This window comes from Periophthalmus magnuspinnatus, chromosome 11, assembly GCF_009829125.3.
Source record: "Periophthalmus magnuspinnatus isolate fPerMag1 chromosome 11, fPerMag1.2.pri, whole genome shotgun sequence".
NCBI lineage: Eukaryota > Metazoa > Chordata > Actinopteri > Gobiiformes > Gobiidae > Periophthalmus > Periophthalmus magnuspinnatus.
The window spans coordinates 8960559-8974894 of record NC_047136.2 but is presented as its reverse complement, the minus strand read 5'-3'; the positions used below and the strand labels follow the sequence as shown (position 1 = coordinate 8974894).

Sequence of the window (14336 nt, the reverse complement as noted above, 5' to 3'; positions counted from 1 at the left end):
CAGGGTAAGGTGCTAATTGTAGGGTAAAATGATTAAACAAACGATGTGCATGCAAAAAGAAACGATGCAAAACAAAAATATAACAATAATGATAAAAACTACTATAAAAATACTGTCAAAGGGCAATATAGGAAAAGGAAACGTATAGTGTGCAAAAGGAAGTCTTAACTTGCAGGACATGACATATTTATGATCTTAACATTCTGCTACTTGTGTAAAAGCTATCAAATATGAATTGCCTGCAGTAATTGAATAGCACCAAACATCACGTTTCCCAAACTGTTTTATGCAAATATATGCCTATTTCAAGTGAAAGGTTCAAGTGAAAGGTTTTTACTTTTTGCAGGAATTAAGTCAAATTTGTTTATTTAGTCTGCATTTTGTTGTGCATTTGCAAATCCTCCGCTTAACAAAAACATGAATGTGGCACATGGAGGAAATCATATGGTTTCCTGTGGTTTATTCATATTTGAATAGATCTCATTTTTGTATATGTATGAGTGCTCACATAAACACTTTGCAATTAATTAGATGTGCTTGGAAATAAAGACAAAGATTACATATCAGCACATATAGCACAGGTGTGCTCAGGCACATTGGGCGCCATGCTTTGCCTAAGATGATTAGTGGAAGTCAAAGCCACACTGTCGCTGGGAGCATTTTCTTAATGGCCTTATAAAGCACACCTCTTTTGGGCTGACTCAGCAAAGCCCTGACACGGACAGACAGGAGTGAACACTGACTCGGGCATTTGACATTTGAGAACCAATTGATTTCTGATCTAAAAACTACCAAATAATCATACATTTTATTATACATTAGGAGGGAAACAGTGTAAACAAGCATTGCAATGGAATTTACCACATGCATTATGTATAATTTTTTTATATATATAAATGAATACTTTGTCAAACAATGCCATTGCAGGATGCAGAATACTCTGTTCTGTGTAATTATATAAACACATGAGTAGAGTTTATATTGCAATGAATGAGCAAAAAGTATAAGCTATAAAATACTCAACTATGTAATAAGATGTTTATTTATGATTAGGTGTATTTATTTACATGTAGTGTGATTTTAAGATCATAGATAATGCTGCTTGAAATAGTCCCTGCTGCTGATGTTACAGCCCTTTCACTACCTTGCATAACATTGATCTGCTGAACAAGAGCATCCACAGTCCTGTAAAGGCCAGTCCTGCTGCAGATCAAGAAGCTTTGAACTGTGAGGAGTCTAAGTCCCCATGTTTCTGCACGGGCTGCAATGTCATTAGGTAACGCAGCTTTAAAGACAAGGAGAAGGTGCTGGTGTTGAATGAGAGGACCAACAAACTGGCTCTCACCGATTACACCTGTTACCTAACTGGACTAACCTTACTCTGAGCCCTAAGGATCACCATGGACCAAGACCAAAGTTTCAGAGGTGATCTAAGCTCATGGCAGCTAATACCTGGATCAAGAAAGTGATGGGAAAGGAGTAATCATGGGCTAGATTCACTGACCAACAATGCAGTGATTCTAATTAAAATTCATATCTGAATACACCTTATTCCTTTTCAGAGAAGCTGACAACAAATAATTCACTGAAAGCCACCAAACATCCTGCAGGAGCCAAGGACAGTTCATGCTGACTGCAGCAACAAACCATGGCCCATCAATTTGTATATCAGGAAGCATAATTATCTGAGGTGAAATATTTCTACAATATAATGAAACTTTTTTTTTCTTAAATCAAATGCTGAACATCTACACTGGATTGCCATTTTCAATTTATGCATGTAGAATTTATAATACTGGGCAATTGTTTAATCATATTTGACCCCAAACAGTGACAAAAGTTAAATGCTTTAAAAGTTAGTGTGAGCCATAGGCTATCCCCTTACAGTCCTCTCAGAGTATATGCAGGTGACCCTCTCGTCTGAGTACAGCCGATGCGTCATGAGCAGCAGACTAAAGGATTAGCCGCAGGTGAGTTTATTCTCAACCAGGACATGCTGCAGGCTGTTGTTAAGTCACTGCCAGGATGGCAGAGACACGCAGCACAGGTTTTGTTTAGCAGAGATAAGGAGAGATGGAACACAGCGGGGAAGCCCTGTCACTATTCACTATAGACCTATTGGCTATTTTTAATTGTAAAAACGTTTGTGTCAAAGTTGTAATACTGAGTATAGGCTAATAACAGCATTAAGAAATCTTCAAAATAGGTTCACAAATTATTGGACTGTATATTTGCAAGTTGTCAAGGTTGCAACAACTTATAGTCAAACAACAGATTTGTCATGGTGACCCTGAAGAACAAGTGTGTATTAAACGTTTACTACATAAATTATGGCTTATTTTACATAATTAAATTGCTCTTCTATTTAAGACCTTTTATGGTTTAAGTGAAATTATACATTTTACAGAGTCACTGCCCATGAATCAGGCTAATATTTGGGATAGCGGGAATATTTGCATATGCTGCCAGTATCCTTTAATTTTACAGTAAAATGAACTAGGGACAGATGTAAGCAAATTAAATATACTTTTATTTTAAGTAATTTGTACACATCTGTAGCTGGCCCATATATATCATTGTATATAGGTCCCTATGTTCATAAACAAACATAAGGCAATAATATTTATACCTCGGCACTTGCAAGTCTTAATTTAGCTGTTGATCATATATAGAAAGCTTGGCTCTCTGACTAAAATAATACACATAGATTGTAGGCACATGTTTGGCCTATATAAATCCAGAGTCATCTTTAAAATGATGTTTCAATGTGAGTTGTGAAATTAAGCTCATTACACTTGCACTAAATGGTTAGGTAAACATTTTTAATTTAGCCTAGGCCTATAATTTCAGGCCTAAACAATAAATAAGTAAATAAAATGTGGAAAAACAAGCTCTAGGAAAATTTGTGACTTGTCAGGTCTGGATTATTTTATTTATGTATTTGTATATAGATCCATGATTTTGGTTTATAAACGTGTGTCATTGGGGGGCCCTTGGTTTGTGTTAACTCTAGCTCCATCTCGTGGCGTAATAGAAAACTTTACATTCTGAAAAATCTGTTCTTCCGGTTATACGATCAAATAACTAGTGCTGTGTTTTTGCAACCGGGTGAATCTTGCAAGACGTTTTGTGAGTAAGTTTGATTCATTTTTGTGTATTCCTTACTTAGACTCACCTGACTGAAAGCTTAAGAAGACTCCCGCACACTGTCTCGCTCTTGGTTCACTTTTAGTAATACAATATTTGGGTTCCTCTTATCTTCAGGTATCCATTTACTTAGGGTCGCCGCCCCTCAGTGTAGCTTAGTTAGTCACGTGTAGATGGGTCCAACAATCATAAGTAAACGACCTAGAGCAGAAAAATGTTGAAATGGATATCCTCGAGATTCTTCCATGGGACTGGAAAGAACGCGCTAAGAAACTATTTAAAACCTGCTACACGTGTCTGTTTTTCAAGTGAGCATCAAAGGAAAAACAAAATGCACCGAGTAAGGAGTAGTCTGATTTGTTTTTCAATTAATTTGCCTTTTCTCCATGAAGTTGTTATGCTTAGAATGTTTCATAGTGTCACCTCGCATTTATTGAATAAGAGAAGTGTTATATATCTTACCCTATCCAAATATAGCCTTCTATGAAAAACCTGCGAAAAAGTGCGTTTTCTTTTACTTGGCCTTACCCATCAGAAAAGTATCATTGTACATCTTAGTATAACTTCTCTCATGAGGAAATGTTGGCACTACTAAATATGTATGGCAGTATGGCACTACTAAACTTATCCATCTTGCATTTATCCAATTACAGGTATTCTGTATATGTATAACAAATAATATTTGCATGCGACAGATTGGCCTCTCTGCAGATCTGATCTGTAAGTTGACCTGGTGATTTTACTGTCTCCACGGAAACAAGCAGATGGCAAAGTCCACATCAGTGCACCTTCAATGTTGCCACTTTGCTGTCAAAGTCAGTTCTAAAGAGGACAATTTGTACAGATGCAGTACATAAACATCACATTGAAGAAAGTATTGTGCAGTGTAAATATTTGTCATAACGTCTGGGGAATATTTCTTTTTGTGTGAACAGGCAATGGCTCAGAACAGACCATGCGCTCTCATCTCAGAAGTAGGTAGAGAGGGTCTCATCCAAGAAGCTGTTGACCTTATGAAGCAACATTTTGAGATAATCACTCATCGAGACTTTCTTCAAAACCCGTCTCTCAGCTCCAAGATCCAAGTTGTGTTTCTGTGGGACAATAAGCCTAAACCCGACTCATCGCTGATCAGTTCACTGCCAGCCTTAAAGGTAATCGCCAACGGAGGAGTGGGCATTGACCATTTGGATGTCCCCCGTCTGAATGCTCTCGGCATAAGAGTGAGCAACACGCCTCATGTGGTCAGTAACGCTACGGCTGATATGGCAATGGGACTGCTGCTGGCATCCGCACGTATGATTGTAGAAGGTAATTTTTAGGAGACACAGTTTAGGGAACAATATATGAAAAGACAGTGTGGTTATAAGATGATTGTCCTTGTTGGAATTTCCATCTAATGAAACAACTGTAATACAGCACAGTAAGATAGGCCTGTTTGCCCATGAAATAACAGCTCCAAACCTTTCTCTTGGTGTGTCCCTGGGCAAGACACTTTGCCTAGTGTAGCTAGTCTTTATGTGGCAATTACAATCAGGAATATACCCTTGCATGCCTAGTTTGCCTTGGCAATCCTACTAAATCAAGGAATAGGCCAAATGAAAAGATTCACAGACAATTAACAAAATGTTTCTGGTTTTGGCTTTGATATAGATGTAACAAAATGAATAATATTACAGATTTAACAAATGCTCTTGTGCTTCTTTTCAAAGGTCATCTAATCACTGTGGATCCAAAGACAACTCGATTTCCAGGCACAGAAATGGGCTTTGAGGTGACAGGCTCTACTCTTGGCATCATTGGGATGGGGCACATTGGATTCAAAATCGCTCAAAGAGGAAGAGGATTTGATATGAAGATTTTGTACCATAACAGAAATAAAAGGTATAAAGACACTTTTGTTATACACCTTTTATTCGTTTGTAAGAGCTCAACATTTTATACAATGCACTATATTTGTTTTGTTTACATTTTTGTTATTGGAATAATCTTTTTAAAAAAAAGTATAGGCTATTCATCACCCAGGCCTCTTATGGCTACACGTTGGCGACTGGCAAGTAGCTTTCAACTATGACAGCGTATTAGGGCCGCTTATAGATGAACGAAAAAATAGAATATGTGATATTATAGACAGACGTGTTCTTTCTCAGGTCATGTGAAGATGAACAAGCCGTAGGAGCTGTGTACTGTAAAAACATGGAGGATCTGCTGAGAGAGGCGGACTTTGTGGTGCTGGCGGTGAATCTGACCCCACAAACCACAGGACTCATTGGGCACAAAGAGCTCTCCCTCATGAAAACCACGGCAACACTGGTCAACATCAGCCGAGGTCAGTGAAAACATCCTATCCACCATGAGTTTTAGAATGATAAAACATTTGAACCATTGCCTTAGAGATTGACCATTTGAGTGAGGGGAGGGCATGAATAGTGATTTTATGGTGCTGATGGATAAATGTGCAGTTGTCAATTAAAATAGTCAGGTTACACATTTTTTTCTTTTGTGTCTTTTTTTTAGGTCGTGTTGTGGACCAAGATGCTTTAGTTGAAGCACTACAGAAACGGACAATACGAGCAGCAGCCTTGGATGTGACCTACCCAGAACCTTTACCGAGGTACCAGGAGTCATAAATAGTAACAATAAACATTATCATTAACTATTATTATTATTTTTAGTTCTTGCATTTATATTGTACCTGAATAATTGTGATTATTTACCGAATAATCTGACAATCACTCTTGAATACCAGAAAGGACTTGTGTACCATGAGTGCCACCAGTACACTTTTGAGATCTAGTTACCTATCCTTGTGACATTGTAATGGTTTCTATTATTAATTAAAACATTTTCCTCTAGAGATCACCCTCTTCTGCACCTGCCAAATATAATCATCACGCCCCATATTGGGACAGATACTCTAGCCACAACATTGAAGATGGTGCAAACGATGGTAGACAATGCACTTGCCGCTGTACAAGGACAACAGATTCCAAATGAAGTCAAGCCTTTGTGAAATCAGAGAATCACCTGCTTTAATGACAAATGTGAATATGACATTTCACTAGATAGAAATGTGTGCAATCAAAAATAATACTCATCAGTGTGAGTGAATTATAACTGTGAATTTGATTTCTAAATAACTCAAAAAGTATAAGATTAAGTGGTGATTTTTTATTTTTTATTTTATTTTTATTTTTTTCTTTTAAGTTGTATGTTTAATAATTGATTTGAATCTGAATCTATATATGTAACTGAATAACTGTAGGCATAGTTAAAACCATTCTTCCAGGAAATTCTCAGTTAAAAATGTAAAAATATGTAAAATCACAATGTACATTAGCTGAGTTTGTTAAATATTTAACTGGAGTAATGCCAGAAAACAGGTCAAAAAGCAGATGTCTGTTTTCACCTGACAGAGGAACTGAACTCTTGGGGTAAGTCTTTACCAAGGGCATTAAAATGTTATACTGTGTTTCTTCTCAAACTAGTTTTGCTTTAGTCCTAGACTCAATACTGATTCTGTAGTGTATCCTTTATAAAGAAGTGGAGTCCTTATCCAGTTGGGTTTTCCTTTTTTGGATTAGGCTCTAGGTACCAACCCTAACCTGTCGTATATTAATTATCTCCATAGAGAGTTTATTTCTGTAATGTTCAACAGCATGTATCTCCATGGCTGTGGTGGAAGATTTTGCTCATCTTTTTTTTCAATTTTGCTATATACAGACATCATTTGTTGTAGAAGAAAATACTTTCAAACCTTAAATTGTAGATTTTATATAGAATTCATGGAAATTCATCAGCTCTGATTTAAAATGTGTGGATTATTTTATCATGGCAAGTGTTCTGTTTAAGATAAGGAAGTAATTTTGGGCTCATTCTGAAGATAAATAATTGGAGAGGTTTTCTGATCACATATGACCCAACAATTACAATTAAACAGGGACAGAATGTAACACTATGTGGAAAGGAAATGTTCTCAAAAAGGCCATTTTAAACATTTTTTGCCAATATGTTCAATGTTTAAAAACTGAAAGACTCTGAACTCATGAATCTTATTTAATTATTGTAATCATCATGTTAGCATAACTTATACCAAATTTCAATGTATGTATGCACATGGAGGCTTCATTTGAAACAGCATGATGTATGATGGGACTTGCTTCAGGTCCCATCATACATTTGTTCAAATGGCTGTTTTTGTCAATAAAAAAACATAACTATTTAGAGCACGACATTAACAAGGAAAATGATGCAGTAAACTCAGAAGTGATTAACATTTTTATTTTAGCATACCAGTCCAAACTAAACAAAAACTGATTTCAAAGATCTACAGGATTAGAACATTTAAAAAATGAAGACACAATATATAAAATGGAAATGGAAATTTGACAGAGGAATGGAATGAGTATTATGGAGAAACTGACGCATTTACTTATATACACTAAGTTGAGAAACGGAAACATTTCAGAATACTTGGAAAGACCTCCTGGATTTAGCAAAACCAAAAAGATCTGATTTTATCTAACTCGTTATTCCCAGTTTTTGTTCTGCTACATAGTTATTAATTTTATTAATGGATGAATTGTGGATGTTGGTCAAAATATTTCTGATTATATAATGTATGTATATTTTGTCCTGCAAAATCAATAAAAATATAATTTAAAAAAAAGTTGGTATCACCTCAAACATAAAAAATAAGCTTAAAATATTCTTTCCCTGTCAAGGTTTTTTGTTTTTTTGTTGTTGTTTTTTAGCAGATTTTACCACCTGTTTATATAATGAAAAGTTGTACACAATATTATTAACTACTGTACTTCATGCATCAGTGTTACACCAGAGATAAGACCACTTTAAATGAAAATATACTGAAATGGGTACATGTTTCACTAAGTATTCCAAGATTATGGAATTAAAAAAACAAAAAAAAAACAAAAAACAACAACAACCCTCAATAAATAATGAGTGATTGAACTGTGAAATAATTGGGCCACTGAACAGGTCTCACAATTAAACTGATGGTACTTTAAATTCATGTTACACCAACCATACCTTAAAAATCTAAGGCATATTTATCTAAAAGAGACATGACATTGTATAAAAAGCATACAAACTTGGAATTTCTTTTACAGTGCTCTGGTATCTTCCTGCTCTGCTTTGTCTGAGTTGATGCTGGGTCTCCCTGATGTTTCCTTTTCACATTTCCTTTGGTGGTGTATATATTTTTCATATTAAAACAATATATTTTTCTTATTCATAAAAAATAACACCAAAAGGAATGTGAGAAGCAAGAAAATCTAAAATCCACTATATCACTGTAAAAACAATAACCACATTATTGGGACAGGGCAATGGTCATTAAATTCATTGAATCTAATGAAATGCTGAATCAGGGAAAAAACTGAACTCAGAAAACAGGGCAGGGACAGTATCAACCTTGATGATGGAGCACTCTGGGAAACCCTCATCTGGAGACCACCGGGCAACAGGAGGCGTGGTACATCTGAGCAACCTGCCAAGTCCGTCAGGCTGATCACACCTACAGGAAATAGCAACAGCTGATACACAATGCATTACCACAAACAACACCTGAGACAGTTCTGAAGATCAACTAACAGCTGAAATGTGTCAACAAAGAAAATACATCTCCTATTGTATTGTTTTTAAAAATAACTCAAGATGCTAATGTATAAAAGAAAACAAAATGAACATTTTGGATTACCTTTAAATCTAATTTCTCTGCTGCAGGTGATGGCTGCTGACAAACCATGGGCACTGATCTCAGAGGTTGGAGAAAATGGATGCTCTGAAGATCTTGCAGTTATGTTGAAAGAACATTTCCAGATAGTATCCCTTTGTGATTTACTCGAAAACCCAGATTTGCATGGGCCAAAAATCCAGGTTTTGTTCATGTGGAAGTTCTATCCAGAAGCCACACCTGCTCTGCTGTCTCTACTGCCTTCTCTCAGGGTGGTGTGCAGTGCAGGGATGGGTACGGACCACCTCAACATCCCATACATTCACAGTCTTGGGGTGAAAATCGCCAACACACCACATGTTGTCTCAGATGCTACTGCTGATTTTGCAATGGGACTTCTTCTGGCATCGGCTCGCAAAATATTTGAAGGTTAGAATTATTTATACCCAGGCTGTAGCTTATCTGTTGCATTTTTATTTTTTATTTTATTTTATTTGTCTAACATTTAGCCCTTTTCCCCACATAAAGGTCAAGAAATAGCCAGGGATCCTAATGCCATGATAATACCGCAAACCCTGATGGGAGTTGAAGTCACAGGCTCCACTCTGGGAATTATTGGGATGGGAGAAATTGGATACAAAATTGCCAAAAGAAGCAAAGGATTTGACATGAAGATTCTTTATCACAATCGAAACAGAAGGTATAAGCTGCTATTTAGTACATAATTTTGTGGTTGTGCATAAGAATTATTTACTTGATTCTCATTAGGGTGCATTCACATTTGCACACTGACCACAGCAAGACTGGTACTAAACTGTGTCAGAATTCGGAAGTAATCCTAGACCAGGACTAGAACAGGACCAAACCAACTCTAAAAATAGGCTAAAATGGGGTCAAACCAGGACTCAGTTAACTGTTATTTTAAGTAGTCTAAAAAGGAAAAAAATAATAATAATACATTAAAATCATCTGCGGACATAAAATTAGATCCCAGTTTAGATCTACTAGTTAATATTGTTACTAAGACGTATTATGTAGATATAGCAGAGTTAGAGCTCTATTCTCACTATTCAGTAATGCTGCTACGCGTATATTTTTAAGGAGTGCTGTAGATGAGGCAGCAGTGGGGGCAACTTACTGTGAGAACCTCAACGACCTGCTTAAGATGTCCGACTTTGTCATGTTGTCTTTGAGATTTACCCCTGAATCTATTGGCCTGATTGGACGCAGAGAGCTGTCACTGATGAAGCCAACTGCTACTCTCATCAACATGAGCCGAGGTAGAAAAAATGACTTTGCACTTTACTCAGATACTAATGAGCTGTTTCCTATTACAGTTCTACTATATTTATTACAATATTGCATTACTACAATATTGCATTACCACAATTTTTATAAATTTGTAATATTATTTTGAATTTACAATACTTTTAATTTTGTTTCATTTTTGGTTACCATACCCACATATTTTGTTAACAAGAAATTGAGAACATTTTAAATTGTCTAAAATCTTCAATTCATTTTAGATACCAGGAATACCAAAATATATATAATTAATTTTATTTATTTATATATATATATATATATATATATATATATATATATATATATATATATATATATATATATATATATATATATATATATATATATATATATATATATATATATATATATATATATATATATATATATATATAAAACATATATATATGCTAGTGCCTCTGATTAAATAAACCTAATGTAAGATATTGTCCCTAAAAAGCCACTCTGTAGTTTTTTACTCTCAAATAGGTTGCTTGTTTCTAAAATCATAAATTCTTTGTGTTAGGCCTTGTTATAGATCAAGATGCCTTGGTCCAGGCACTTCAGTCTGGTACAATTCAAGCTGCGGCATTAGACGTGACTTATCCTGAACCACTACCAAGGTTTGATCAATTTACTATAGCCAACAACCAACCTATAATTAATACGGCTTGGACATTATATATATTTCATTGTATTTTTCTACTTTGTGCAGGGATCATCCTCTTCTTTATTTGCCCAATGCATTAATCACACCTCATATGGGAATAAGTTCAACTAACACTGCCAAGAAGATTGTACAGAAAATGGTGGACAATGCTTTAGCTGCTGTTAAAGGTTTACCAATTCCTGATGAAGTGGGCCCTCAATGTGACATGTGACATTTCAGATATTACTAATAAAAATATATTTTTATGTATTTATGTATTTGTTTGTGTATTTATTTATGTATGTATTTATTTATTGCCATAACAAAAATGGTACCATGAGTTTTACTACTCAATTCAAGAGGAAAAATGTATTTTAAGAAAAGCTATACGTGCTCTGTGTTGGATATGGAAACCTGTATTTATTAGGACTACACAAAATCTTAAGAAAACTACAAATTGATGCCCAGTCACAATATGTCTGCAAAGATGCCTAATGAAAATATGAAAAATATATTGTTTCTATTTTTTTTAAATAGTTTATTAATGACGCAAATATACAAAGGCTGCATTTAAGATTTCAAGCTGTGTACGATCCATAGACTGTACTTTACCTTTTTCATCTTCATATTTTTCATCAGGCGCTTTTTAGACGCCACAGTACGTCACACTCGGTGGACACAGTGCACTGAAGGACCCCAACACCGAACTGAAAATACAAAACACAAGAGAAAACTTCTTTAAACTCCACGTTTATACATTTAAATAATTTAATACTAGTTCCTCCTCTTTTTTCTAAACTTCACAATGTTCATCCCGTCACAAAAATCAGCACCAGATCTGAAAGGATTTACTCTCATCATGGTGAGTCACGTCCTGTGTGGTCATGCTCCATTTGGGTTTCATTTTTATGTGACTGGTTATAACACTTTTGCCCTTTTATTAAACAGCACGTTGTCTATTACATAAATAGTTAATCTCAATCAGTTAAATTGATTCATTTTCTCCTGGTCGTTGGCAATGACACAATATTTTCACAAAGATTTTCAGCAGATCCACCAGGTTCAAGGCGCTTATTCTCAAAGACTTATTCCAGTGTAATACAAAATTGTTATAATTTTTGGACTGCCTTGTAAAACAGTTATAAGTAATTGGAAAATGATTTAATCTCGTTACTAGTAATAAATTATTGTTCACCCTGCTCTTAAAGTAACACATTTTTGTTAACATGCTTTTTAAATCAGAGTGTCAATCTAGTGTCATAGATTGGTAAGTAAATGTTTGAAAAGTTGGTTGCATAAAATTGAAGTGCTCCATTTTTAACTATGGGACATTTGAGTGACTAAAATGCTAATCTGTCTCTACTTGCAGCCCGTGGTTGCCGTGGGTAACGTGGGACAGTTGGCGGTGGACCTCATTATCTCCACCTTTGATATGTGTCGAGTGGGCCACATCCACACAGACTGCCTCATCCCAATGGCAGGAAACAACCCGTACAGTACCCGAAAAGAGGATGCAGATGGAGTGCACACCGCTGCCGAAGGTACCTGGAAGGATGTGGTTAATTTGGCATTTGGACATAGGCTGCAAACATGAACGGTGCTGGTATAGAGGGTGGGAAGGGACCAGTGCCAATACCGTAGAATTTACCTGATTATTTTTGTGAGTTTGTTGGTCTACTAATTTTACAGAGATTGAATAAGAGCTAATAAGAGCTTTGTTCCACTATAATAGAGAACAGTATTCGTTGTGGTTCATTTTTGAGAAAAGATAATGTTGTAACTGCAGAGCTACTGATGTCTGCATTTTGACACTTGATAGGATTTGTTTATGTTGGAGGAAGTAAAGACTTAGTGAAGCATGCTAATATCTCCTCTTCACAGTTTACATGTCCAGAGAAATTAAGCTGGCAGTTCTTCAGATCCGGTCCCCTGTCATTCAGGTAAATGCTGCAAAACCCAGAGCTGTACTAGTCTAGTAATAAATACATAGAAACACTTAATAAAACTATTACTGTAATTGCAGAAAAGAACCAAAAAGTTTCGTCAGGTGCTTGTGTCTTGGATCAAAGCCAGTAGTTTTTCCAGGACGATAGTGCTGTCTGGTAGTCACGCTTATCAAAGGGATGACAGACAGCTGCAAGGGTAAGTAATAATATTGACAATATTCAAGTTTGTACTCAATAAAACTTATACTTGCACTATTAGTCCTTGGGTTTAAAGAGTGCCTTGACATCCCAGTCGATTTCAATACTAAATCAAGTGCACGTCGGAACTATACCAGTGCTACCAAAGTCTACTTAAACACTGTTCAAAGCAGTCATAAATTAGTTTTTATGTAAGTCTAAATCAGGACATGCTCCAACCTAAAATCTAAACAAAAATTATTTTATATCTGCTCTAAATGTAACACTATCAAGACTACAAAACACCTATTATTAGTGATATTCTGCCACAAACCAATACGTTACAATAATACTTTTCATGTTCTTGCGTAGGTCTCCTCTGAGGTATCTGGTCACCCCGTCCATGCTGAAGTTGAGTGAGGAAGCTCTGAAGGAGCTGGGGTGGCTAGAGATGGAAAAAGTTCAGACTTTTCCTGGTTTAACCGATGGAGCTGCAGAACCACGACTTTACATCCCAGGAGGTGGCATCACCAAAGGACTTTACACTGACAGGTACAAACCTAATTACATTGTAGCAGGGCATCTCACAGATAACTACAAGGTAATTTGAAAATATGAAAGACCAGAACTAAACCAAAATGCAATTCAGTGCAATCCAACCAAGATTGCAGCCAAAACTAAACCAGAATATGTCTACCCAGGATTAAAAGACCTTGCGTAATCTATCTCTGTTTATTTGGGCCACACTAGTTTACAAATTATTTTAATGTTTTTTGTTTTTTTTATATGACCCTGTAGTTGTGCAGAGGACCTCCCACTGGCTGTGCTGTTGCTCTTCTGCTCAGAGGGAGACAACATCCCAGATGCATTCACATTGATCAACCATCTCAACAGCTGGCTCCACCTGCTGGACAATCCTGTGAGTCACACCCCAAACACAATTGACTTAGATTGCACAATCACATATTTTTGTTGATACTGTGCTATACATACATGAGATTGGTGAATATAATAAAATATATTCAAGCAAGTTTTATGTAAATGCTGAAGTAAATTTTAGGATTGATACCTGTATCAATTTAAGTTAATATGGAAATTATATTATTTTGCTTTTAGGGTGAAGATCAAAACAAGTGGAAGATTCCACCTTCCTGGACTCTTATGTTTGGAGGCGGCATCCCACCTGCACTTTTCTAAAACACAGTTCATTCCAAGATGTTGTGGCAAACTAGAAAATACAACCTAGATGTTTGCAAACTGAAGCAGTGTGCAATTCTCATTTTCAAAAATATTTTTCATGTCTGTTGGCACTTCAGAACCCCTTTTGTATACAATTAAACACCTTAACTAAATTTGGTTGGGAATGCATTCTGTCCAACAGTAATGTATTGTGTGAACCTGCCCAGCCCGCGCCTGT

General features: G+C 36.0%; 3 protein-coding genes across 5 annotated transcripts; all 3 read left to right on the top strand.

Moving 5' to 3' along the window:
* Positions 1 to 3059: 3059 nt before the first annotated feature.
* LOC117378569 (probable 2-ketogluconate reductase) lies at positions 3060 to 7808 on the top strand. 3 transcript variants are annotated; one of them, XM_033975183.2, is made up of 6 exons: positions 3060 to 3133; positions 4083 to 4458; positions 4860 to 5031; positions 5298 to 5476; positions 5665 to 5761; positions 6004 to 6204. In XM_033975183.2, exons 2-6 carry the CDS (start codon positions 4086 to 4088, stop codon positions 6158 to 6160), a joined length of 978 nt encoding a protein of 325 aa, XP_033831074.1. In that variant the 5' UTR covers positions 3060 to 3133; positions 4083 to 4085; the 3' UTR covers positions 6161 to 6204. The 3 variants fall into 3 exon arrangements, with proteins under 3 accessions (XP_033831074.1, XP_033831075.1, XP_055081110.1); XM_033975184.2 differs by having other exon boundaries at positions 3074 to 3129; XM_055225135.1 differs by lacking the exon at positions 3060 to 3133 and adding an exon at positions 3401 to 3487 and having other exon boundaries at positions 6004 to 7808.
* On the top strand, positions 6574 to 11028 carry LOC117379072 (probable 2-ketogluconate reductase). The gene is made up of 6 exons (XM_033975784.2): positions 6574 to 6581; positions 8893 to 9271; positions 9371 to 9542; positions 9944 to 10122; positions 10674 to 10770; positions 10863 to 11028. The coding sequence occupies exons 2-6, from the start codon at positions 8896 to 8898 to the stop codon at positions 11026 to 11028; spliced, it is 990 nt and encodes a 329-aa protein (XP_033831675.1). The 5' UTR covers positions 6574 to 6581; positions 8893 to 8895.
* Positions 11029 to 11461: 433 nt separating this feature from the next.
* psmg2 (proteasome (prosome, macropain) assembly chaperone 2) lies at positions 11462 to 14271 on the top strand. The gene is made up of 7 exons (XM_033975113.2): positions 11462 to 11658; positions 12166 to 12337; positions 12678 to 12736; positions 12820 to 12938; positions 13292 to 13471; positions 13718 to 13838; positions 14036 to 14271. Exons 1-7 carry the CDS (start codon positions 11602 to 11604, stop codon positions 14114 to 14116), a joined length of 789 nt encoding a protein of 262 aa, XP_033831004.1. The 5' UTR covers positions 11462 to 11601; the 3' UTR covers positions 14117 to 14271.
* The last annotated feature ends 65 nt before the right edge of the window (positions 14272 to 14336 follow it).

Coding starts and splice junctions, on each gene's coding strand:
- LOC117379072 (XM_033975784.2), top strand. CDS start 8,896: ATGGCTGCTGACAAACCATGGGCACTGATCTCAGAGGTTGGAGAAAAT. Junction 9,543..9,943: donor TATCACAATCGAAACAGAAG/GTATAAGCTGCT, acceptor TATATTTTTAAG/GAGTGCTGTAGATGAGGCAG. Junction 10,123..10,673: donor TCTCATCAACATGAGCCGAG/GTAGAAAAAATG, acceptor TCTTTGTGTTAG/GCCTTGTTATAGATCAAGAT.
- psmg2 (XM_033975113.2), top strand. CDS start 11,602: ATGTTCATCCCGTCACAAAAATCAGCACCAGATCTGAAAGGATTTACT. Junction 12,338..12,677: donor AGTGCACACCGCTGCCGAAG/GTACCTGGAAGG, acceptor TCCTCTTCACAG/TTTACATGTCCAGAGAAATT. Junction 13,839..14,035: donor TCCACCTGCTGGACAATCCT/GTGAGTCACACC, acceptor TTTTGCTTTTAG/GGTGAAGATCAAAACAAGTG.
- LOC117378569 (XM_055225135.1), top strand. Junction 5,032..5,297: donor TACCATAACAGAAATAAAAG/GTATAAAGACAC, acceptor GTTCTTTCTCAG/GTCATGTGAAGATGAACAAG. Junction 5,762..6,003: donor TACCCAGAACCTTTACCGAG/GTACCAGGAGTC, acceptor ATTTTCCTCTAG/AGATCACCCTCTTCTGCACC.